This window comes from Melozone crissalis, unplaced genomic scaffold (assembly GCF_028551555.1).
Source record: "Melozone crissalis strain CALT ecotype California unplaced genomic scaffold, PUWL_Pcris_2 ptg000023l_1, whole genome shotgun sequence".
NCBI lineage: Eukaryota > Metazoa > Chordata > Aves > Passeriformes > Passerellidae > Melozone > Melozone crissalis.
This window is the reverse complement of record NW_026535801.1, coordinates 13,538,300-13,565,418: the sequence shown is the minus strand read 5'-3', so window position 1 is coordinate 13,565,418 and position 27,119 is coordinate 13,538,300. Positions and strand designations below refer to the sequence as shown.

Sequence of the window (27,119 nt, the reverse complement as noted above, 5' to 3'; positions counted from 1 at the left end):
CCTGCATTTTTCACTGACAGGCAGGCTATGTTCTCCTCCATCCTGAGCAGTGTCCTACTCTTCCTCCAGCCTGGCTGTTTGTATAATTTGTCAAAGTGGTTATAAATTCTGATCTTGCCCTCCAACGTCCTTGTGTAGTCTCTTGTAGTTCTGAAGTATCTGCAGATTTATTGTGGCCCTCTCTGTTTCATAGCTGCCTTCTTTGTGTGTACAGTAATATAAAACAGACCCTGTTAGCCAGCGGAAGTCCTGATCTCACCAAGTAAGATCTTACAGGATCAGCTGCCTCCTTATAGTTCTCTAAATCAGGAGTAATTTTCTAAAAATGAAACGGTTTTTATTAGTGTGTGTGATTAGTATCCATGTGTGCTGCATATATCAGATAGAGCACTTAATTACAGATGGACTGGGCTATTACTTTGTCCTGCTGAGTGTCCAGACTGCCAGATGAAAGGCAGCTCTTGCTGTGCTGCTGCACTGAAAGAGGACTATGGAAAGGGTTTTTTGAGACAGCTGCAGTGTGTGTAGCAGCCCTTGCACACGCTTGCCTTGGCAAGGAAGAGGGGTAAGTCCCAGTTTCATAAGTGATAAACTGAAGGGAGATAAACTTGCAGCATTTCCGTTTCTTTTTTCCTTTTTCTGCTTGACTGCCATTGCTGCTGGTAGAGTTGGGTGCAGGCAGGATATCAGTGGTCTCCAGAGGATGTGGGCCCACTGAACGGAGGAGATGTCCCAGGTTAAGTTGACCAGCTGCATGAACCCCTTCAGCCCTCAGAGCGTTCCTCCCTCCACACAGATTTGGTTTTAATTGTCTTTTTTCTCTCTTGCGGAATTTAGCACCTAAACAATTGGTTAAAAAAAAAATTGCTTGAAATGTGTTTGAAGACAAGTGAGCAGGAAATGAAGCTTTTGGCAGGGTTGATGTTTTTCAAGCAAGTTTCTCCCCTAACTGCTTTATTCTGAAATCCCTTGCGAGGAGCGGACGTGTCACTGGGCTGCTGTTGCTCTGTTCTGCTGCTGGCAGTTTCATTTCTCTTGGGGTTCATAACCTCAAGCTGCCCTGGCCACCTCTCAGCTGTGCCTCTGATGGGGACAGTGTGCAGGGCCCTCTGGAAAGCAGGTGGTGTAACATGGCACAGGGCCTCTCACTTGGAAGTTGGCTTCAGCTGATTTACACCAGCTGGAATTTGTGCCCCCGGAGATTTTACTGTCTGCTGTGCTCTTGTTCAGAAACACTGCCTTGGTGCCAGGACTTCTTCCCTGCTTCTCACTGAATGATTGATGGATTATGGGGGAGGGAGGAAAATAAAAGACAAAAGCTCTGGGAAACAAAATATAGATATGACAAGAAGTGCTCAAATGGATAAGTAGTGCAGCACATGCTGCTGAGAACTTATAGAAGGAATTGGATCCTTTTTTTGGTACTGCCATTACAATCGCAGGACTGTTATTTAATGGTGCTGCTGCTATGTCTGTTGTGAGATATTACACAACACACAGTTTGTATCAAGAAAAATCCCAAGAAACTTTGAACAAACAAGTTCAGGAGGACAAGAAAAAATAGGGGTACTATTGGATTGATTATCCTCAATCTTTGTGATTATTCCAACAAATTTTATTATGCTGTCTGTGACAGACTTTTTTCTACTAAAATGGGTAACAAATGCTGGTGAATATAACAAATGTTATGCTACTATGTTTATTTTTGTCTCCTTTAAAAAAGCTTTCTTATTTTAACTAGTCTGCATCGTGCTGAGTCTTTGTCTCCACTTGATTAATGTAACTTCAGGACAGTATTTATTAACTAATTTTCTGATCTGATCTGGAGGCACTTTAAAAAACCCCATCCACCCCCAGTCCTAAATGCCAAGACTAAAACCAAACCTAGCACTTAAATCAAGACTGGTGGACAGCCTCCAGTAATGAGAATGAAGGAAAGGACGCTGGGCAAGCTGAATTAAACAGTCTGAGCTCTTTTCCTTTTTAGAAGTGATCTAAATTTAACAAGCCAAGAGTTATTTTGGTGCCTTTAACTGATAAGTTCAATGAAACCTAGGCAACTTGCAGCACTTTTCAGTGTGTAGAGGAATTTCAGGATTCCAGGAATGGCAGGATGTAACCTTCACTTCACCTGGAAATATAAGCCATTCTTGGGGCAGTTGATAGGCTTCCTAATGAAAAATGGGAGGCAGCCAAAATCCGGAGCCAAGCTAGCGCCAGAAATAGATCTGCCAGAGGCTTGTTTTGCACTGTCTAGAATGGCATATCACAAATTGTGCGAACAGAAATACCGGGCTGGGCCCAGCCTTGCACAAGCAGGATCAATCCTGACTGTTTTCCTTTTTAAGTATCATGAAAGCTTGACTAAATATGTTAAAGGTTCAGCTGTCTCAATATGTTGTTTTCAAGTAGGAGAGGGGAAAGGATTGAGCACAGAGAGGACCAGGGTGGTGGTGGGGAGGCAGGGGTGTAGCTGGTTTATTCTTGTTACTTCAGAAAATGTGTGCTTTTGGGCAAGTGTAGTGAAGTATAGTCTGGTTTGCACATCACTTACTAAATGAATATTTGAGATTATGTTTAATTATAGAATCAGATCTATTGTCTTCTCTGTCTGGCCGGAGACGGGGAGTTTGGTGGGTGGGGTGTAAGCAAAAGCTATCAGGGCCTTGCTGAGTGGGAGCAAAGAGCCAGAAGCCTGTGGGAGCACAGCCTGGATTCCCAATCCCAAGCCCAGCCTGTTTTTGCAAAGGCTTAGCTGTATTGGAGGGGAAATCACTTAAAAGCAGGTGATGCAGGATGTGTTGTGACAGCCCTGCTCTCTTTTCAGGGTTGAGCCATGCTCTAAGCAGTTCAGATTGTTCTTTTCCAAACCTAGTGTAAGCACTGTTCAAAACAAGATCCTTAATGGAAGGGTTATCGTCAGACAATCTTGTTTCAGACAGCCCTACTGCTATTGCTTTAACCCTTTTCCAGTGATCATGCTTTTCCCTTCCTCCTTCATTACAGCTATTGTACATCAACAAAATCTACTTGTTCACCTAAAGCTGAGGATGTGATTTTCCCATCCAGAAGAGGCAGAAGGGTGTTTTGGCAGGCTGTAATTCCAGCCTCTGGCCTCCCTGGTCAGTACTGGATACCAGGCACCCAGCTGAATTCATATGGAAGGGTGGGATGCAGTCCTTTGCTGCAGGCCAAGCTGCACAAGGCTTTGCAGTCTGCCCCAGCTGCTTGGCTGTCCAGCAGGATGGCTGGAGCTGCTCTGTTTCTGTAGTTGTTTGTGATTGCCATGCAGTCAGCAATGCACACCAGTGGTTAATCTCAGGTTTTGTAATGTTACCAGCAATGGCGATATCTGCTGGTCGTGTTAGAATCACTGCATTCCAACTAATGCACTGCATGAATTATTCAGACATTTGGGAACAATTGCTTAGGAACCACTTCTGCCTTCCTGAGAGGGGAGAAAGCACCAGGCACACTGAGCATTGTTTGCACCACACTGAGGGTCCTTGCAGACATCCTCCCCTGATGCCCTGGGTGCTGCTGAGTACGTGTCCCTTAGGGTTAGAGCGTACTGGGAGCCACAGGTGTGCACTGGGGAATTTCCTATTTGGTCACTGAGCAGTTTTTGGTGTTTTGATGAAGTTGACATTCATCATTAGATGAAAGCAATGGAGGGAGAGGCTTTCAGCTGTGGGCTTGTGTTGTGCAGGCAAATGCTGACACCCCCCTCCAGCTCTTCTTTCTTTAAAAAGTTGGGAAAGTTGCTTTTGAAGCTAAACATGTGTTCTGTTTGGAGTTTATGTATAAGTTTTTACCTATTCTCAGGAGTGCATAACAGCAAATGAAGCTGTGATCAGTTCTCCACTGCTCCTGTGTGCCCTGTGCCACTGCTGTGAATTCCTTTTTATGGTCTGAAGGACAAACACAGCATGAGGCTTTGGAGAAGCTGTTATAAATGACATAGATAGAAACGGGGGCCATTACAGTAAAACCCAACACTTCTTGCAATAAAACTTAAATGCCCATTACATCCCTCTAAGCAACTTAGAGCACAGCATGGCAGCAAGTTAGAAAGCCATTGGGGCAGGCAAAGTGTCAGAGCACAGTGGCATCCTTTAAATGCTGGCCTAAAAACAACATGAAGATCTCTCAGCTTGGAAGTGCCTCTGCCACACAGAGATTCTTTTTTAGTTTTGGGAGTGTTGGATCATGTTTTTTTGAATAACTCTGAGTGTCATATAAGTTTGTTGGACCTTGAGCATTCAAACACAGTGGAACAAATTGAAATAAATAGCAATGTGTAGGCATGCATGCTGTCCTTGCTGCAGAGGATTGATGTGCAATCCTTAAATTACTGGGCTAGTCTGCAATAAATGGAAGGACATAATAAGATAGAATTAAATTAATTGAATTTTTTTTTTCTGACGTGTTTGAAATGTTGCAGTGTAGAGGGTATTTATTGATCTGCTCAGTATAAATGTTCTAAGTGCATTTGCTCACTTAACAGTGCTGTTAGTTTGTCACAGTGATTCCAGGGAACCAGTACACTCAATCTACAGATTTGATTCTCTCCACTGGCTTTTCAGCTGCTTGGACAAGTATTCCTTAAGTCACTTAGTAAAGATCTGTAATTGCTATGTAACACTTCTTAGCAGCCATCCAAGGGCATTGTTCTCCAAATACCAGCACTGTGAAAGTACTTTGTTGGCAGAAGTGTATATGGAAATTCCCACAACAGGATTGCATCCTTTGAATTAACAAATTAAGAGCAAACTGTTTTGGTATTTACCCAGCAATTCATTCCTAAAACACAGTAAAAGGCTAACCCCTGATGCAAGGGAACTAGACTACAAAACCTATTGAAAATTATCAGTATTGAGTAATTTCTGTACATGGAACTGTATAAATACTAAGCATCAGGGAAATGCACTCTAAGAATTAAGAGAAATCCAATTAATGGCTGTTCAGTAATACAGACTTGAAAGTAAAAACTGCATTTCAGGTATTCATGTGCTGTATGTGCAGAGAGAAAAAGTCCTAAACTAAAATTAGGGAGAGGAGTAGCCTCCTTGCTTTGGCCAATGGAAGGAAATAGATGTATGTGATGTGACATAGCAGACAACCTTGTAATCTGGATTAGTGGGGGTGCCTTCAGAAAAAACAGAGGTGTTTGGCCAAACAGTCAGAATCAATACCACTCTGAAATGATTGTGTGTCTTTCCACATTGCCTTGCTAGTTACACGAATACATGGATATATCCAAGTATTTAGTCCAGGAACTTGATGTAAGGCAATTAGAAGTAATAAAGGATCAAAATGTAGCTTCTTTTCACTCAAAGGAGCAAATGATAGTCTATGAGATCAAATGGGCATGGGAGTCAATCATCCTTTCCCTGTCAGCCTCTACCTCCTGTCAAACAAATATCTGGCTTAAATAAGTCGTGGTCAGTGAGTCAGGATATGTAAAATCAAGGCAAAATGTTCAGTGTATGTCACAGTTACTAGCTACTCAACAAAAATGCAAAGTTTGCTACGAGGTTCAGCACCTGCTTTGGACATAGCAATTAAAATTATACTTGAGACAGTCCCCTTACATGCTTCATCTCCTGTGGAGTCAGAGACTTGCCAATGCCCCTTGGTGGCAGTCAGATCTATGGAGGAGAACTTCCCAGTGTTGCACTTTGTCTCTTGGAACACCTTGTCTGTGGAATCCAGCTGAGCCACAGGACATTCTTCCATGTGGGTTTAAATTCTGTTTCTGAAAAAAATCACTGTGCCTTCAGTTCAACAAGTTAATTTTACCTGGTGGGTTGAAGTCCAGCTTGATTGCCCTGCATGCAGTAAAGATAGGAATATGTTGCAACTCTGGAAGGTGTCTGCAGACACTATTTATTTTTTACTAAAGTGCTTGTTTCAGCACAAAGTAAAGAAGCCTCTAATAAAACTTATTGGTAAGTTTCATACTTACCATAGTAACTGTAGAAAAAGTAATATGGAAAGGTTTTTGTTAGCTGCTGGAGTTTATTTTCAGAAAAAAATGTGAACACTCCCAACTGAAATTCTCCTTAAGAAATTGGAAGCTCCAGAGAGCTGAGCTGATGAAACAGTTGTTCATCATTCCAAAACCCTGCACCCTTGCTTAATTCTAATAATAGTTATATATAATCTGCTCTCTGCTTGTGCTTTTTTTCCCCCTTTTATAATAGAGTTTAACAACTTCTTAACAATTTGAAGACTTTTAAAGGAAAATATTTCTGTTAATGTAATAACCCATTAATGATGTCACAAGTTTTAGAAATAATTTCCAAAAATATACTTTCCTTTAATAATTAGAAAGGAAAATTATCTACCCTTCAGGAATTAAATTTTTAAAAAAAGCCATTTGAAGTCATTGATGCATGAATATAGTTATCACTGAAGATCAAAAAGTAATCTGTTCATTGGGCATCCATCATCAATGTGTGTGTAACTGCACAAGCCCCTTTCCATCCCTGTCAGCTGCTGAATGCAGCAGTACTTTTTCCATTGTGCTCATGGATGTGGATGCATCTTCTCAGCTCTGACCTCAGACTGAGCAGTGATGCTGCAACATAGTTCTGACATGCATTTCCTGGGCAGGTCATTATACTTGACTGCACATCTTGCACTGAAATGGGTCTCGATATGTAATAAAATCGCCTCAACAATAAAGAATACATTCTCATTTCAAAATGAATACCTTTTGAAAATAAAGTAAAATAATGACATAGTGAATTAGAAAAATGGCCAGCTGGAGCAGACTGCACAGCAGTGACTCAAGATGGTTATTAACCTGTACTGGTTTTATCTCCTCTTGCCAGTTTTCAGGCTCTGATCATTTTTATCTCCTCTTTCCAGTTTCCAGGCTCTGATCATTCTCCATTATCTCTGTGTCTTGCTGCTACAGCTATCAGAGATAGATTTTATCGTGATTAATTTATAAAAATTAAATCTTACAGGGGAAAAAGGTCTGAAGGATGGGGCCTTTGAAATGGGTATATGGCAACTTTGTCCTGTCAGCAAAGGTTACATGTGTCAGTGGTGGCAGTTATACCCATGAACACTGGGGTTTGATCAAGGAGCTGCAGGTGGATGTGACCATGGTATGGTGGACAAAAATTGAGATGAGGATCTTCTGTGTGTGATATTCTCAATCTGCTTTCTGTGTAAAGTGGCTGATGCTAATTAAAAAGGTCAAACATTTCCTGTAAAACCAAGGGTTTGATTCAGATTTCTGGCAGAGGGAAGAGGGGTCAAAGTGCCTTATTTTAGACCTTCCTTTTTTTTTAATGTCATGATGCACAGTACTTACTCCCTCCTTTTTTAAAAGAAAAACTTACAGAACTTGATTACCTTTTTTTTTTTATCTAATAGATTTGAATTTTCAGTTTTTTTCTCTTAGCTCTGTCTGAGGTCTCACCTTAAATGTCACCAGATTCTGGCTGATACATTTCATTGGGTGCTGAGCATACCAGCAAATGGATTCAGGGAATAATCTAAGATGCTGGGGGTGTTTGTTCCTTGGCTACTGAATTGTGATTGCCATTCAGCTTGTAATTGAGGAGTTCTCTGCTTTCCTGCTGATTTTTTAAAAATTTAAATATTATGATAAATACATAGAAAATGCAAATATTTTGGTGCAAGTATAATAATTTCACAAACATTCACTGATTCTTCATAGCTGTTAGTTTTAGGAGAGAAGGGTCTGGTGTTTTCATTCCCTGTTGGGAAATATTCTCTGCCCATTCTGACATGGCTGGGAAAGGAGCATGCTAAATGGTTCAAGTGAAATGCAATTTTTTTTCCTTCCTTTTCCAAGCATCCACTGCAATATGTAAGATGTAGACAATGGTGATGAAAGATGCTGCTTTAGTCCTTTTCACTTTTGGAGGAGTGGCAAGAATGAAATTCCTGTATGAATGTTTCTCAAGGACATAAGGGATTAATATGTCTTAAAATAGACACCATTAACTTAGTAATGTATTTTCCACATTTGAATAAGAAAAGATAGGGAGGAAATGGTATTTACTTTGTTCTTTCAGCCTGTTTTGTGAATTTTGAGATAGCCTGTTTACAAGACATTTAAATTCTGTAGAATCCCAAGAACTGTTGCAGTTTTATGTGCTTAAGTAGTCATGCATGCTGCCATTTTACAGGATTATTTTGGATTCTGGTGATTGCATGGCGCCACAAACTCCTTTTTGCCAGTAGGACCATGAGGCAACCAGGAGTGAGACTTGGGGGGCACACGCTGTCTTCAGGAGGGTGCTGGTGAAAGCAAGGCCTGTTTAAACCACGTGCTTTATGGGATAGGGATCTTTGTGAATTGTCCCCTTCTTTTCCCGAGTCTCCAGCAGCACAGTTCTTCTTCTTTTAGTTCAGTGTGCTGCCAGCTTGGTTGCTAGCTCAGGTATTTGCTGCCAAGGTGGTTGGAAGGGCTGAAGTCACCAGCTCTGGCTGAGTGTGGCAGCGCTCCCTCCCCTGCCCGCGGTGACGCCAGCCTCGGAGAGCAGCGAGCATGGCACATTGTTTCTCCTGTGGGCCTGGTTATTTATTTCTGCATTCCCATTCATAATAGCATAATAACAGACTTGAGACAATAAGATAATTACTTCGCTTCTTGGGTGGTTAAAATTAACTGCGCTCATGGCGTATTTATTCGGGAAAAAAATGCAAGTTGTTTAGCGATTGCCCAGAAATTCATTATCTGCATAATGTTCTGTTTCTAAATGTGTATGGCATGGCCATTCATCTGTGCCAAGTGCAAGCATGCAGCACTATCTGATGTAATTAGTTTTCGCCTTACATGCCAGGCAGAACATCTGGGCTAATTGTGTGTTGTTGACAAAAGTTGCTGTTCTAATGTGGGTCCCTGTTTGTGCACACACATGCTCATTATAGGTACAAACATGCTCACGATTTCAGTTTATCCTCAAGCAAGCTGGTAGCTCTTACTGATGAGATGCTCCTGGTGATTTGGGACTGGGGTCACACCATGTCTCTGGGCAGATTTAGCAGGAGTAAAATGCTCTCAATTTAAACAGAAAGTAAACAAACCTGTAATGCTTCTGCTTCTGTTTTCTTTTTGCAGCCTCCACTGGTCCAGGCGATTTTCAGTGGTGATCCAGAAGAGATACGGATGCTGATCTACAAAACTGAGGATGTCAACGCCTTGGTATGTGACTGGCATGTTGTGCACCATGCCTGTGGCAATGACAGTATTAAAAATGTCCTCAGTAATTGACAAATAACAGAATGGAAATGGTTGGGAAGTAAGAGATTTGGGGCTTCAGTGCTATCCTAAGTAGGAGTCAATGTAATTGTCTCCAGCAGATGACTTTAAATTTTTTAAGTGTATGGTAATTATTCCAAATGTGCAGGTCAGTCAGGGACATTGTTTTTTCTCTTACTGAGAAAATGAATGAAAACAGCTGAAAATTGCATATTTTTACTCTCTGTAGGGCTTCCTTTTATAAAGAGTATTTGCAGATCAGGAGCTGTTATGCATTTGACTCTACTTGAACTAAAACTCCAGTATAATTCTCAGTAGTGAGAGTAAAGAAGCAGAATCTTGGCCACAATTTGCCCACAAAGGAATTACTGTTTTGCAGATTGACTTATTCTAGCCAGAATGGTAAGCAGCTGTAAACAAGTAGTAGTTGAGTGCTTTGGCAGTGAAAAAAGCATCTCCAAGTCAACTTGGTCTTTTTTGCAGAAATTGGGGTGGGTTTTTCCCCCTTCTTTGATTTTAACTTATATCCTTACTGATAGAAACAAGCCCTGCCAGTCCTGACTACAATCTGTGGCCTCTCAAGGTGGTGAGAATATAAAGCAGAAGCAGAATGATAATTTCCAGGTGTTTCCTGGACTTTTGAATCAACCTTCCTTTTCTTCATGCTTTTCTGTGATGTAAAGCCATCAGTTTATTCATTGCTAACTCCAGCAGTTGGTCTGGTATGGTCTTGGCACTGCAGCTTTTGCGGGTAGTGGGGTCCAACAGTCTGGTCCAGAGTTACCAGAAGGAGCTAGAGAGGCAATCCTACAGGTCTGGTTGTCTGGGGTTCCACCCTGTTTGCTGTCCAGTAGAAGAAAGACATGAAGGCATGCCACAGTTTTAAATCTGATCCAAGACCTTGGTGTTAAGCTTTCATCATGATTATCAGTGCCTGATTGTTTTCCTGCAAGTTCCTAAAAGTGCTTCCTTAAAGAATCATCTCCCTTGAATTTCCTCCTTCATTTTTTTTTGCTGATGATTTTAAAGAAAAAACCAAACCCAGCCAAACAAAACCCCCTCAGCAAGGTAGATAAGCACCACAGTCCCCAAATTTCATCTGTATTTCATGCTGAATTTTTAAAGCAGCATTTCCTGTATGAGATTATCGTGGATTTCTCCAATGTTTTTCCATCTTTTGGCTGCAAGTGTGTTAGTGATGGTTGCTAGGGAGATGCTCTCAGCTGTCAGGTGCAAGATTAGATGAAGAACACGTGTTTTGCAGATGAGTCCCATAATTCTTAATAGAAAAAGTCATTGAATGGTTTTGCCCAGAATACTGCTTACAATGCTCAAAACTCACCCAGGAATGCTTTGCCTCCTCAGGAGCAACACTCAAAGCTGTTCTTTGAAATAATCAGAAAGATACCGGTCAACACAAACTCTGAAGGTTGTGTTCTGAATAGTGACTGCAGGGAACTGTCAATTGCTTAAAATATCACTGAAGAAAGATGAAAAGATTTCCCCCTCATTGTGCTGTGAGCTGGCAATTTGCATTCCATGCTTTTGTTTCTATTTTAAGGGTGTTTTTAATTACTTCCACGTTAGCGTTTGGTTGCTCACATAAGAGGAAACTCTGACACCATTTGGCAGAGATTTGTCCTTTGTTGATCATTTTGGTTGGCTCTGTTAACACTGGAATAATTCAAATATAGGTAGGACAGGGATACAAAGTAGAAGTGTGGTTTTGCAGTAAGGTTTGGGTATTTCTGAAGTTTAAAACATCAGGGTATTTTTTATCTCCATTAAGAGAAGTATTGTAAAGTGCATGGAGGAACAACACAAAATTAGGAATGTATGTGCAGACGTCCCAAGAGAAAATTAATCTCAGGAAAGAGTTTGGAGGAAACCAGAAGTTTAAAAGATTTTTTTTTTTTTTGGTCTGGTAAAATAATTAGTAACTTCCCAAGCCAAGGACTTGTTTGTTGATGGAAACGGCTACATTCTGGATGCTGCTGTAATTGTGACTTCTCCTTTAAACAAAGTGAAATCTGTTTGGATTACAAGTGTGGTTTCAATTCATTCTGCCACTGTAATTGTCACTCTGACCTCTCCAGTCCCTACCTGTGCTCTGGGGGCACGTGATGCCACCTCTGCATCCTGAGGGCATGGACCCTGGTATATTTAGCTGGCAATGAGCAATTCCCTCCCCCTGGGTGCTGAGTGCACACTGTGTCCATAGGAAGTGTGGTCAGCAGCCTGTTTTCCCAGGACATTTGTGATGTCACTTGGGCAATCCAGACCACCAGATGAGTTGCAGGTAGACACTTCTACACTTGCTGTCTGGTACATTTCAAAGCAGCAGGGTGATCATGCTATGTGTACGTAGAGAGGGATATTTTGGGGTGCTCTTTTTACTCAGGGAAGAGTGAGAATGACCCCCAGAATCTAGGGACTAATCTGGATCCAGGTGTCACTCCTTCTTATTTGGGATTCATAATACATGAACTGTACAGCACCTTATATCTGCAAAGTCCAGTTGTCGTGTGCAATGTTCTAAACCAAAAGCCTCTCTGTGAAATTTCCATTTTTAACTCAGTCTTTCAGTTCAGTTTCTCTTCAAAATATCCAAAGTCAAAAAGAAGTTAAAAAACCTTCCAGTATTCTTCCCCAAAAGTGATGGGTTGTTTGCAAGTCATTTAGTTATCTGTTTTTATTTTTTTATCCCCTAATGCTGTGTTTTTTCTTGGATGGAACCCTGCTTCTAGCTGCAGAGATTGCAGGGCCATACATGCAGGACCAGGTATTTAGGGGGTGGTTTTTTATGAGATAAAGAGGGAAGGAAGGAAGGAAGTCATTATGGAGACACATGTATGTGTGCAGTTCATGACTTTTCTCCTCATTATCCTGCTTGGAGAGGCATAGATCTGCAGGGCTGCCTTTGTCAGGAGGATTCAGGCTCATTCCAGGCCTTCCCACATGCACACAATTTCTATATATTCCTGTACTATTGCCAAGCATGTTTTTGGAGGTGCTGTGAGTGCTTGAGGGTACGAATAGGCACCTATTTAGGGTTGTGAGTCTGAAAGGCTTTGCATGTTTGGGGTAGCTGAAGAGGGTATTTAGCCTCTAGTAGTGCTGTTTATATGCTGTTTATTTAAGTAGGAAATCATGGAGAAATTTTTTTCTACACAAATTATGAACAATTCTCTATTATGTAGCAAAATTGAATATAAAATTACACTGATGCTCTCAATGCAAGGTAGCTAGCATGACTTCTGTTTAGATGATTTTTTTTTTGTTTAGATGTTTTTGAATACTTTATAAAGAAAATTTTTGAACTGTGAAGAAGATTCCGCTAGAAAGACTGAGAGTCTGAAATATTCTGGGTTGCATTGCAACAGGGTGGTAGTGTAGTAATGGTTACTATGTTATATATATATATATATCTGTGCTGGTGACTCATCTCATCAGTTTGAGGCAGTTTAGGATGTATAGATCATTAAAGTCTCATGGCAGGGTTTGGCTGTAACTGCATTATTGTCTTCAAAGGCAGCAATATCAGCCTGAAATACTTGAATTTTCTAAATCTTTTCCCATCCTGAGTGATGTGTGCTCCCATGCCTTAACACCCCCTATCCAAAGTCAATACTGTGCTTATGAAAGTGGAGGAGTTGTTCAAGTCTATCTTTTGAGTCTTACAGTGAATATCAGTAATCAAAATATCAAAATATTTTCATTCTTTAGGATAACAGTTTCTGTGGTCTCAATCTGGAATTAGTAATTAGTTTCTGAAGTTATGCTTTTCTAGCATAAAAGTCACTGTCAGCCTCATGGAAGGAAATTGCTAGATAAGGGGGGAGAAAAAAGATAATTTTTCTTGTTCTGCAAGATCTAAGTATTTGCCTCTTCTGCTTCATGAACACTTGGCAATTTAAGACTCCGCACAGAAAAATCTTTATTTCTGAGGCTGAGTTGAACACTGTGGGATGAGAGGTGCTGGAATGAGGATCTGCATTTTCAGATGGGAATTTCTGTTATGATGCAGAAGAAAGAGCACAAAGTATAAATTATACAGCTTGACTTTCACCTGTGGTGCTCACAGTTAAACACTTTGATTTACTCTGTGAATTACAGGCTTTAATAAAAGAATGTGTGAGGAGGTGGAAATCTTTGAAGCAGCAGAGATTTTCTTGGTACACCATCAGCTTTTGGCGCCAAGCAGTTGTAAATAGCCCAAGAAATAGGTGCTCATAAGCTTTTAGCCTCTTCTGTAGTTCCTAACAGTTCCCAATATTTAATTTTTCTGAAGTTAACTTGTATCTGAAATTTTTTTTTAATGGCTGTGCTATTTAAATGAGATATACAACTGTAAGTAGAGTGAATGAGCAGGAGGTTTGTTTCTGTCATTATTTTGGTTGGAGTTGATCAGTGGAAGTTATATTAATTAATGTGCTTTATTCTGCCATCCAGGCACATTTTGAAGATGGTGGTAATCCAAAGGCTTCAGTAACTCTGTTTCTATGGTGGATTAAACTCCTGTAAACTCCAACTATTCCTGCTAGCTGCTCAGTCAGTTTGGTGACAAAGAAAGGTTACATACGTTTATTTTCTGCAGCAGTTGCATTTACATTTTAATAGTAACTAACTCTGTCCTAAGCATCGCCTGATCTGAGCAGTTGCAGTTGATAAAAAAATTCAAATCCGTTATCTCCTTTGACATGTAGGCTGTATTGAGGAGAAAATGTATGTGCCTTTCCTTAATGTGCTGATAATTTTACATGTGCTGATATGATTCATTCAGCTCACTGTTCTGCTAATCTTCATGTACCCCAGGCTCTGATCCAATAGAGCACTTAAGGACTAGTCTAACTTTAAGCCTGTGAGGGCCTTATCCATGCCACTGTGATCACTTGAACAGTTTTAAGCATGTGTTGAGTGTTTTTCTTGCTGAGGCCTTCTGTTCCTCATTGCCTGGCTGTTAGATTTTTAGTTTCTTTTATCTGTATTATTTTTAAAAAAAGGTGTACAGATAATATTAACCTGCAGCATCATCTTTTCTGTGAACTAGGCTACTAATGCAGTTTAATAGAATCACAGAATGTTCTGGGTTGGAAGTGACATTAAAGATCATCTCATTCCAAACTCCTGCCATGAGGGACACCTTTCACCTTCCACTACACCAGGTTGCTCCAAGCTCCATCCAGCCTGGTCCTGGCCCTGAACACTTCCAGGGACAGGGCATCCACAGCTTCTCTGGACAGCCTGTGTCAGTACCTCAGCACCTGCACAGTAAAGAATTTATTCTCAGTATCTAATCTACACCTGCCCTCTTTCAGCTTGAAGCCATTTCCCCTTGTCCTATCACTACACTCCCTTGTGAAAAGTCCCTCTCCAGCTCTCTTGTAGGCCCCCTTCAGGTACTGGAAAGAGAGTTTATCTCATCTCAGTGTGATTTTCTAGCCATTGTTTATAGCTTATCTACTGTCTCTTGCTGACCTTTTGTTCTTCTGAGAACTGCACTGGAAGCAGGTCTGATTATTTCTCTTAATGCTTTTTGTAATCCTGTTATCATCTCTTCCCCCCACTTACTTTCCTTGCCTTGATAATGTATGTTGAGATTTGGGGTTCTGCCAAGCCTTTCCTTGAAAGGACAATTTTTATCCCTCTCTCTGTGTGTAGCCTCCAGTGTTTAGATCATTATGAATTCACTTTTGTGCTTCTGTTCCCAGCAGCACAGGATGGGGAGCTGGAGCTGGATGAGTGTTGGGGTGCTGGGTGCTGAGCCAGACAGTGAGAAGCTGTGGCTGTGAGGGACCAGGGCTCTGAGGGGGACACATGGCTGTGATGGGACAGACAGACAGAAGCCTCAGTTCCTCTGTTGGGGTACCAGTGCTGTGCACAGTCTGGACAGGAGCTCAGGGATGTTCTCCAGTGAGCTGTTCTCTGTGCACAGTCTGAACAGGAGCTCAGGGATGTTCTCTGTGCACAGTCTGAACAGGAGCTCAGGGATGATCTCCAGGGAGCTGTTCACTGTGCACAGTCTGAACAGGAGCTCAGGGATGATCTCTAGTGAGCTGTTCACTGCCTGCTTGGCTGCAGGAGTAGTGTGTGGGTTTCTCCCTGCCAAACTCCTGAAAATGTTGCCTGTGTGCAGGTCAAGGCTGATTTGTGCCTGGTTGTGATAAATGGATAAATTTCAGGGTTTTTTTCCTCTTGGAGAAATGAAGCTTAAATTCAGTTTTGTGAGTAACCCATCTTTCTCTGAAAACTGGATTCACACTCAATATGATAGGGCTTTGTATTGATTTTAAAAACTGAAAGCTTAGAAAGCTTACAGAGTTAATTGTTCCTGTTACAGAAGAGTAAAATTTTCTGTTTCATGTCCTTTCCTCCCTCAGTTATCCAATTTGCATCAGATTAACAGTTTAATACAGAAAATTGCTTATAATCAACAGAGCACTGGGTAGCCTTGGTTCCATGATACAGAAAATTGCTTGGCCTTGTATCATTAGCATTCAAGTTCCAAGTGCTCTGCCCTTGCCAAACTTGGCTGTGTTGCACTGACAGGTACAATGGCTATTACAAGTACTGTGTTGAACTAAAGAGAGCTTCATGCATTAATAACACCAAACTAAGAAAAAAATAAAACTGGTGTTATTGTTGTATATCTGTTTGATCAGTCAGTGTATTTTTTGCCATGAGTAGCCTTAGGACAGGGAATATGAAAGCTATGGAAGATCTCACATACACTTATGTAGCCTGTAGAAGCTGTTCTGTGGTGTTAGGAATGAAGTATATAAGAGTAACTTGTGATATTGGTTCCTGAGGGAACAGTGCTGCATGGACCCTGCTTAATATTCTTTGGATTTGCTTACCATGTGAGAATGTGAAAGCCTGTAAGAGATCTTCCCCTTTGACCTGTGACAATCAGGGTTTTATGTAAACAGTTTTCTGAGTGTTTCATGTGCATGCCCAACACCTAAGATCAAAACCCAATGCAGCACAATTTGAGGATTATGTACTTGATGTATGTTTAAAAAACCCATGCAAACACAAAAATTAAACATAAACTGTTCTGGTGATCAGTGGCTCTGTACTTCTCAGTGACGGAAAACAATTTTCAACATTCCCATGACAAATGTTTCTGCTACACAGATTTGTCCACATTTACAGCATACTTTGAAGATATTCCAAAATAGTTCATGGTTGATTATTGCTTGGGTATGTTGAAAGTGATATTTTTCATGACAGGCTCAGAGATCTTTTTTAGGGACAGGATGTAAATATTGGTAGGATTTCTCTGTTGATACTGTTTGCAGGATGTGTTGAATTCGTTGCCAGTTTAAAATATTTAATGCTAGAAGGTTGCATTAAGTTGGATTGCTAAGGTCTCTTAGAAATTATTTTTGTGGTTCAGAAACCAAAATAAAATAACATTTAGGACTGGAAATAGCACAATGAGCAGTATTAGCAGTTCTTGTGATTGTTGTTGCCCATGTTGTAATATTTAGCAGTTTGTTTTAAAGGCCTGTGTTCTGGAATCAGCTGAATAAAGCAATAAAATAAAGGGGGTTTGTAAGCACTGTATTTTACCCCTTGAAATAATAATAAAAAAACCCTGTGAAATGGACTCCTTAATTTGGAAAATTACAGAAATAAAAAAAAAACCTGCATCCTTCAAAAGTTTTATATATATATATATACATTATATATATATATTCAGAATATATATATGTGTGTGTGTATATATATATATGTATGTATCTTAGCAAATCTTATAAGTTTAAAGACAGATTTGTCTGGTAATACTTTATTTATGTTTAAAGGTCATTCAAGATGTACATGCCCATCTTGGGCTGCTGTAGATACCCAGGCTATGGTCTACAAGAACCTTTGTAGACCAAGAAGAGTTTGTATCTTGACCTTGTGTGTGGTTCCAAATAATTCTCCTGAGTTATCCTTTTGAAGCCTCTGGTTTTGTACTGTTGATGCAAGGTGCATTACAAAGTCTGATATCCAGAACCATCTGGGTTGTGCTGCTGTGATACCCAAGAGTGGAAAATATTTCTGAAAGAGACCTAAAGACGCTGTCTTTGCTCATTTCAGCTTTGATTTCATCTACCTGTAACAGAATATCAGAGTAAAGGCAATATCTCTGCAAGGTCTAGTGGAAATGAGTGATAAAAAATAGAGGATTATTGGGAGTTGAGTTGTTGAGTTCTTGAATTTTGTTTTTTCCCTGGCTGAGATTGCATTTCTAATTGCAAACAGAAATGCACCCAGAAAAAGAAATATATACAAATCCTTTGCTCTTTTACACCAATGGCTGCACTTACTGACCATGTTTTATAACTGTGGTTTTGCAGGATGCTGAGAAAAGAACGCCCCTTCACGTTGCATCATTCCTGGGCGATGCAGACATCATTGAGCTCCTCATTTTGTCAGGTAAGGTACAGTCCCTCACTGCTGTTAACTGGTAAATCAGCTAATTTTAAAGCTACAGCAAAACATACATGAGGGAGCTTTAGGCATTGTTTATTTCTGAGTTTCACAGAGCTTGTTGCATTTCTTGCAAGCTTAGAAAATATATTTAAATTTGGTGATAAAATAATGAAAAGTACCCTGTGACTGAGCAGAATTAATAAACAAAGTAACTTTTAACAACTTATAAAGCCTTCAAACTGACAGTATTTGTGATTCAGAAACTTGCTGAAGTACATATTTGAAATATGGCTTCATATCCTGGAGTACAAGAATTCCTGTTAAGCAAAAATTATGGAATAAGAGCAAAAAGATTATTAATCAGCTTAAATGAGTTGTAAGTGCTATTTACATTAGAAGCATGTTTCTAAGAATCAGGAAGTTTATTTGGGTATTAGAAACTGTATAGTAGGAAGTATCTAAACAAAAGAAATAAAAGTTTCCCAACTGTTGTAGTGACAGAAAACACGATCAAAATATGTCAGAACAAAGCATAAAGCAGTCATCTCTCAAGAAGGGAGCATAATTCATGGCAAACTCCTGGATGTGCTGGCAGATTTCAAAGCAGTGTTTTTCTAAGCTGGAGAACTGTAAGAGTAAAGCTTATGAGGATTTAAGAGTGTGGGGCTGAAAGGAACCTTATGGTACAAACTTCTAACCCCTTGCAAGCAACCTTGCTACGCAGCTGGTTTCACAATTTTTTAGACAGCTCCTTCAAATGAATTCCATATTTTTTTTAAAGTTATTTCAGAATTCTCAGCCCTTTGATTACAAGGCACCTTCTAATTTCCAGCCTTGAATGCTAGATTAATTCAGGAAGGTATTTCTAGAGATGACCTGATCCAGCCTCCTGCTCAAAGCACTGAATTTCAAAGTCAGATCAGGCTGTTGATGGGTACATGCTGAGTACACAATTGTGTTTCTTTGGCTCACCACTTTAGCCAGACCTGGAGAAGGCAGAAAATGAGAACTCACTTTGCTGTAGCTGTGTTTCCTCTCTTCATTTTGGGGGAATTCTGGGTTGCTTAATTGCTTAGTGAGAGTAACTTGCTGGCCATACATCAGCTCTTCCTGCTCTACCCCTGACAGCAGCAGAATGGATGAAAAGAGCAGTGCTCTACTGACAGGTTATGCTTGGGTGGGTTTTCAATGTGCTAAATGCAAGCATGATTTTCTTCCTTGGGAGAAAGGAGTTAATAAATTTAATCTGTGCATGTGTTCTTGCAGTGTGTGTTGTTTGTCACATACTGCTGTTCCAGTGTGGTGTGAGGAGATTGCAGGAGCAATGTGTTTTTTCAAGTTTTGCAAGCATCAGCACAGGCAATATCCTCATCAAGAGAAATGTGAAACAGTTTTGTCCATTTTTCCCAAACATCATTCCCAAAAATGTCCCAGTGAATGTTCCTGGTGAGGGAAGAAGGCTTTCTAGAGTTCTTCTGGGACACTAAGTTCTAGCATCTCACTGCCATCCATGGGTTATAGGGTTTGTCTGATCAACCGCATAAAATGTAGGTGGTGCATCTTGGGGAGTTTTTATATATGTAAGTGAGCATGAAAAACTTAAAATGTGGGCTTTTAAAAATTGAACTTTGTGTCAGTGGGACTGTGGACCTTTCCCCACTAGCTCAGCATGCGTCACAATTAATTTTGTGTTGTGTATTCTACTTATGCATTGTTCTTTAATATATGAAGTATCATTACTCATGATGAGCATGAGTATTGTATCCAAGAGCAGGTTTGGAGGTTTCTGAGAATTGAAGGAGCAGGTTTATGACTTGTTATAAACACCTCTTTGTGACTGTGATCCTTCCATTATCTAGGCTGCAAGGGCAGGTAGATCATCTTCCTTTGCTTCACCTCTTCAGTCAGCAAATGCTAGTAGTGAAAGTGTATCATAAAATATAAATCTGAACATAACATTCCGTTACATAAACAGGAAAACTTTGTTGTCTGACTTAAAATGCAATGGTGTTTTCACAGAGAGATAGCACACAAACACTTGCTGTTGGTGTCAAGCAATATTCTCAGCATGAGCAGGAGCTAGGAGCAGTATCAGCACTTTTCATTTTGTTCAGGAGAGAAATGAAATTAAATACACACTTTCTGAGATTTGTGGTCCATAAACTGGTGGTGGCACAAATAAACATAGTGTCTAATGAATGAAATTTCTGCCCAGGTGGCTGGAGACAAACCAAGAATGGCTTTCTAGGTAGCCACTGAAATGGACTCTGTGGGAACTGGTACAGAAGGGAGAGTGCCAGATCCCTCAGCTGGTGTGAGTCACCCTGGCCCATTGAATGTCAGAACCAGAGGGGTTTGCACCTGCCCCAAGGTCTGATCCATCATCAGGTGGTTCCAGCTGGGGAAGGGTGCTGAGTGGTTTTGGTTTTTTGAGTACTTCTTCACTTCCTTCTGTCAGAAAGGAGAAGGAGCAAGGTAACCATCTCTGAGAAGGAATCTCTGTGGGTGCCACAGTCATGGAAGTGCAGGAACAATTGTCTGGGCAAATACAAGCTGCATTCCCATTTGGGCTGGTTCCTGAGAGCATCATGTTTGAGCTCTGCCCCTTGTTCCCCACCAAGGCACTTGCTATCTTGGCGATATTGTCTTGCTTTACTCTTTCAGAAGGCTCTGGGCTTCTTGCCAGGAAACTGTCCTTACATTTTGGTGGGCCAGTTGCTGTGTCTTACAGGATAAATTGAAAAGGTGCAAGTAAATAATGACATAAATAGGTTAAAGAGTTTTCTTCCTCCATTGACTATCCCTAATCTTGGAGATTCAGACTGTGGAATCTAGAGATGTGGATTTGGCAGATGTGCCGGACAGAAAAGTGTACTTTAGTTATGATAAAGAGATGTTAACTTTATTCCTGAAAGCCCGCATCAAGTTGTTTATTTCAGATCTCAAAAGAACAGAGGCAGTTTCAGATTTATTTCATCTTCTGGCAGAAAAATTTGAGAGTGAAAAATGGCAAAGATTACAAAACAGCCATATTAAAGAAAAGAAGAATACAGAAAGTTTCCTCTCTGTTGATTTTATCTGTAACATTATATGTTATGTTGTCTACTTCAACCTCACAAACCCTACAGCTAAGCCTTTCTGTCATGCTTGGGAAGAGCATGGTGGAGAAAGTGAGGCTGAGAAAAGGCTTTACTCTGAAGAGCTTATTTTTTAAAATGGATATTTTATAGGATGGGTGAGTGCTGTGGCTATCTGAAAGGATTTAAAGTGAAATCTTTACAGCAGCTTCTATTTTCAAGGAAGATTGTGCCACAAATGACACAATTTACACCAATCTGAGTGATTTTCAGCCCTCTTTGTCCTTATAGACACGCAGATTAATTCATGGAGTATTGTAGGAAGTGCACTGAGACGTGGTTAAGGTACTTGGTCCAGACTGAAGAGAGGGACACTGAATTTCTGGTTGGCTGGAATGATGTGTTGTGGGATGGTCTTGTGAATTTAAGCTTCTGGGGTTTGTACACTCATTTTAGATGTGGTACATGTAAAATGTACAAACGTTTTGTACGAACATTTTAGATGTTCTAGAGCACTACGTCTTTAAAACTGGATTTCTGTGTTACTCTGCTTTCAAAGGGCTGTCCCAGGATAGGCCCCCAAGTTTCTGGAATGCAGAGGACACCTTTGAAAACATGAGCATTGCTCTCCCAGTGCCTCTGCTTGATCATCCTTAAAATGGCAGATATTTTCTGTCCCCAAAGGAGTGCATCAGTGCTGGTGAAGTTTTTTCACTGTTGTTAACCATTGCCTGCGAAGAACTGCTGGGAACCTAGAAGCTGAATTATGGTGAAGGAAGTGGCAGTACAAGAGGAAATGTTTTGAAACATCTCTTCAGAAGATGTGCATCTCAGTAAATGCACGAGAGCAGGTTCTGTAACAGGCAACAGGTGAATTGTGTAGCTCCTGAAAAACAGAAATCACAAACATATTCAGCTGATGCACTGCATTAGACACCTAAGAGCAATTTCACTGTTTCACATAAAGAGGCACAAAGAGGTAAAAGGATGTGGAAAACAGCTGAGAAAGAAAAGGCTGATAGTGTGCTGTGCATTATTTTATTTACACTGGTCTTGTTTTCCTTTTACTGTTTTCTTCAGTTTTCTTGGTAACTGTTTCAGTTTCTCAAAGTGTAAATGGATCAGTGAAGGGCATGAATAGCTACTGATGGAGATACTTCTCTAGGTTTTCATCATCTTTGTATTCACCAATGCTGCTGGAGTTGTTAAATACTGAGGAATAATATTGGTCATGCTTTCCTACTCTACATATTAGCCTTTCTTATTTGTAACTTTCTGCTTATAGGAGTTAGTGAATGGGTAGAGATAAAACAAAAGAAACCTTAGTTAAGAGCATAAGGCAAAAACCCCCAAGGCAAATACAGAAACAATTTCTAAATCCAAAAAGTTTAGAGATTGCTGTCAATCACTAGGAATTCATATAAGCAGTTTCCATCTCCAAGACCCCTACCAGGCCAAACCAGGATAATGGAAGGTGCCTTGAAGTCCTGTCAGCTTCCTGATGGTGAAGAAAGTCATTGCTTTATTGGTCTCTAGAGCCTCTCACAGTGCAGGCAAAGGGCAGGATGCTAAAGTGTCAACTGTAATGGCCTCCTCAAAAGGAAGAAAGAAGGCAAAAGCTTCCTTCCTTAGGCAGATTAATTAGAGAACTCTTTGAAACTGTATCTTTTCCAAAGTGTGTTTTTCCAGAGGGCAGGTTGTACCACCAGATACCAGGTTCTGAGGTGAGTTTGGAGGATTGCCTCTAATTGTTGCAGTAGCTATGAAAGTGGAATTGTTTTCCTTGCAGCCAAAAAACTGCATCCTGACTTGTGGAAATATGCAAGAACTTGTTTCTTCTGTGATTATCTAGAATGACTCCCAATAACCACTGTGATTCACAGGCAAGCATCTTAATATTCCTGAGAATCAGCTCTCAGAAAGTACTGGTGATTCAGAGAGTGGGATTTATTAATTACAGTCTTTTGAATGCACTAAAGTTAAGGTGCAAAATGAAGCTTAAGCATCCCTTTGTTCATGAAGTTCAGAGGCTCACCCAGGCTGTGCTTCTCTAATTTTTTTTTCTGAATGTTCTACCTTTCTCAGGCTAATGCTGCTGCCTGCAAACCTGTGAGACACTATATTTTCAGGTTAAGTCCTTTTAAAAATGAGTTTCTCTAATCCTTATGACTAGATGTCCTTCCTGAGGTATCACATCAGTGAATAGCTTTAGTATTTCTTGCAAAGAAATCTTTTTGATCACACAAATGTACAAGATACCTTTAAAAAAATAAAATTAATGGTTTGCAGTCAGCCAGGACCACTGTGGTTGTCAAATATTCTTCCTTTACCCTTATTTCTGGCAAGCCAGCCCAAATCCATCCTCTTGCCCAGCTGCTCTTGTCAGAGCACCTGTTAGCACTGAACTGCAGGGGAGGCAGATGAGTTGTGTTCTTCATCCCTGCTCTTCTGTTGTTTGCCCAGGAACACCCACAGAACCTGATATAGTCAGTGCCCAGTTCTGTCTCCAACCTGAGCATTTCCTGGTCCTGTATTCTTGATCCCAGCAGGATTTGTGAAGCAGGGAAGTGATTATTTTTTGGTGGTTTGCCTGATGAAGCTGGAAACAAGAAGTGGTTGCTCAGGCTAGTTCCTTTCATGTCTGCAGATGGCAAAGTGCTTTAAGCAAAGGGTGCTTTTCTTCCCCCCAGCTGTATCAGTTGATCTAAAAAAATACATCTACATAGACACATGTGTACGTGCATACATAGGTAATTCCTTCCAAGAAACCTTGCTTCTTTTGTGTCCTGTAAACAAAGCAGTTTCTAATAATAGTCCTGTCTAGCTGGTTCCTTTCTTTCTGAATCCCTCTTTTTCTACCTGACATCTGTTAATGCCTTTTCAAGGTGAGCATGGTGCCAGGAGAGTCCTGGGGAGCACGGAGAGTACCGAGTACTCCGCTCTGGTCACTGGGAAGCAGCTGGGCAGGGCTCTCAGTGGCACACCCAAGGCATGCCTGTAACCTCTGCTGTGTATTTGCAGGAGCTCGTGTCAATGCCAAGGACAACATGTGGCTCACTCCTCTCCATCGAGCAGTTGCTTCCAGAAGTGAAGTGAGTAAGATTTGATTACCCTGCTTTTGCACATAACCAGCGTGCTGGGGGAAGGGCAAACCCTGCAGAGCCGTGGTGGGTGGCATGGGCATGCAAAGAGGGAAGGCATTTCCTGCATGCAGGGCTTTGCAGCTGGAGGTCAGTGTTTACATGTTACCGGTAGCTGCTCTTGAGCCTTCGTGTGCTTGATTCCCACCTTGCTTTACATTTCCCTAGCAAGTCACAGGGAGCAGTGAGTAGAACTCACATGGGATAGAGTCCACAGTGATCTGCAGTGCCCACACTATCTTCAGGTGGTGAAAAAAGAGAAATGGATCCCTGTGGGTGTGTGCATGCTGCGTGTGTGCCAGAAGGGAGTGGATGTGGATGTGATCCAACATGCATTACCACATAATTTGTTTTGGCTAATTACATCTCAAGGCATCCGTTAGGTTTTCTGTTCATGCATTTGATTCATGCAGAAGGGAGGGTTTGCCCATGTTTCTTCTACTTGACAAATAGAAATATTCTGGGATCATGTTGTACCCCTTCCATTGCAATCTTAAAAAGGAGCAGCAATAACTACTGGGAGCACAGCTCGGCCATTACTCTGTTTCCAACTGCACCATTATTCTTGGCTTTCCTTTGTGAACCTTCCTGTCTACTTTCACCCTCCCAATACTTCATTACCAGTGAGTCCAACTGCAGGCTGAATTGGCTGCTGGGGATGTGGGGAGGGGTTGTGAAGCAGACAGAGGGTGGCTGTCTTCCAGAGCCTGATGGACTCGAATCACCTCTGTAACAATCCAGCGCTTGCCAAGCCTGGAGGCAGGAATCCTGGGCTCGCTTCTGAACTCGGGCATTGTTTGGCTGCTGGCTGAGCTTCCCAGCTGCTGGCATCCCCTGGAACCCTCTGAAAGGAATATCTGATAGACTGTGAATGCTGTAATGAGGCAAAATACAAAAAGCCATGTTGGGAAACAAAGATCAGACTTAAACCTTAAAAATCAGCCACAGTCTAGCTGATGCGGGAATTGCAGCGTGCTTGGTTTCTGGTTTTGGATGTGTCAGAGTACATGATTTTTATCATCAGCCACAGTCCTAGCAGAAAATGTATGTCTTTCTGTGGCTTTGTGTCTCATCTTTAACTCTTTGTCAGCTGAAGCACAATGAGAAAGTGTGCTGGCAGTTCTGATACCTCTCAGTGAGTACCCAGGGGCATTAGTGAGGCAGCAGGGGAAGGCATCAGCCTTTCATCCCTCATACTTCATAAACACATTCAGCTTTCTTCTCCTGACATTTTTTCTTCATTATTTATACTAGAATTGCTACTTTTGGTAACAATTTGGAAACAGGATTTATTATTTTTGAGGCTCCTTCAGTGCTGCTTTTTGCCTTCTTACACAAGTGAACAAATTTGCAGCTTTGATGGTGATAGCAATAGATAGCAGTAGGTGAATTCAGAGTTCCCATTGATAGAAGATGAGTTGGTGGTCCAGAAGCTGACCAGTAGGACTCGGTGTAGTTTTGGAAGTTCTTGTGAGCACAGTTGTTTTTAGAATGATCACCAACAAATTTTATTATCAATCTTTTACTATGAAGATTTCAGAGGATTCAGAAGTTATATCCTTGAATCCTTTTATATATTGATTAAAAGAATGGACACTTCTTTACTTATGTCTTAATGATTTTTCAGGCGCTTTAGGTATTTTTGTTTATTTACAAATCAGCAGCCCTTAGGGTGTAGGATTGTTAATGGATATATCAGCTTTTAGCCCTAAACAGTTTAAAAAAGTTGAGAGATTTCACTGTGATAACTTGGGATAGTTAGAGACACTGACTGCAGAGGCTTACAGCACAGCTGGGCACTGCATACATATGGAGAAACTATAATAAAAGGGTAAAGCTCATGCTCTAAAAACAATAGAATTAAAACTTTTCCATTAGGATTTTAACTTTTGATTCCAAATCTGAAAGAGCAACAGACTGCAGATGTAAACAAAAATGTGTAAATATTTTTATTTTAAAATCTAAGTATTTTTAGCTTTGGATATTCAGTCCTTATTATTTACTTCTAAAAATTCTCCTTTAACTTTTTTTTTTCCTTTCGCTAAGAGTGCATGAAGTTTCCTGCTGACTTCATGTCCCAGCTGTGTAGGTCTCCAGTGAATTGCATTGAAATGACTCTTAAAATAGTAGGCCTAGTAATTTAAAAAACAAAATCCTATTGAGACATCTACAGTCATATATCATTATTGGTGCAGTGTCACTCACTGAACAAATCTGTTAGAGGAGAGTTTGTGACATGGCTGTAGAAAATGAAACTGCTGAGATCATTTGAGGACAAAGACATAAAACTCCCAGTATGTATATAGTGTTGATACAGACTGCAGGCACTCTCCTGGGCCATTCTAGATATAAAAGTACTATGCAAACATACTATATGTGTTTGTTATTTATTAATAAAATTTTGGCCGGGCTTAACAGAAAACTTTGCAGTTTGTGGAAAAAGAATAAGGTACTCTGTAGGACTAGGGCTCTCCCACATACCAGATGTGAGTTGCATTTATCAGACAAGGCTGCTTCAATGCTACTGTGTCCCAGTAGTTCCTCTGTATTTTGTTTGTTTGTGGGGAGAAAAAGGAAGAAGAAAAGAAATGCAATTTTGAGAAAAATTTGTAGTTTTTGTCTGTCTTGTTTAATGGCATGTACATGAGTAGAAGCAGAAATGAACTGATTATGAGTTCTCCAGCAAGAGGGGCTCTCAAGAGAGAACAGTACATTTTCTCACTGGGAAATATTTACTTTTAACCGACAAAATTAACCTTAAAAGATGTTGTTTGGTCTCAGGCTGACTGAATGGATATTGCAGTCAAGACCCTTGGCCTATGCTTAGGCCTTGGGGAGGAAAAGAATGCTAATGCTGAGCTGGGGACACCAGAATTCTCATGTTTTTGCAAAGTTAAAGTTTTGTTTTCACACATTCTTCTTTATTTTCTCCTTTTTCCTGTTTATGAATAAAATGTGCAGCACTTTGCTGTTATTTTGACGTGCTTTTCATTTTGTGAATGGTTCCTGTAGCAGTGTGTGTTGGGTTTGCGTGGCAAGGATGTGACAGTGTTCACAGGGGTCTTAAGATGAGGGAAGAGATGAGGATCTGACTCCATGTTTCAGAAAGCTTGATTTATTATTTTATGATATATATTATATTAAAACTATACTAAAAGAATATAAGAAAGGATTTCATCAGAAGGCTAGCTAAGAATAGAAAAAGAAAGAGTGAATACAAAAGCTTGT

At 40.5% G+C, this 27,119-nt stretch overlaps 1 protein-coding gene across 10 annotated transcripts in view; it reads left to right on the top strand.

Annotated features, from left to right (window-relative positions):
• Nucleotides 1–27,119, top strand: part of ANKRD44 (ankyrin repeat domain 44) — a 131,872-nt gene that overhangs the window by 52,740 nt on the left and 52,013 nt on the right. For all 10 annotated transcript variants that reach the window (XM_054278479.1, XM_054278475.1, XM_054278474.1 and 7 more), the window contains exons 2-4: nucleotides 9,110–9,193; nucleotides 17,599–17,677; nucleotides 23,773–23,843. In XM_054278479.1, coding sequence (XP_054134454.1) covers nucleotides 9,110–9,193; nucleotides 17,599–17,677; nucleotides 23,773–23,843 — 234 coding nt within the window. The remainder of the gene's footprint in view (nucleotides 1–9,109; nucleotides 9,194–17,598; nucleotides 17,678–23,772; nucleotides 23,844–27,119) is intronic.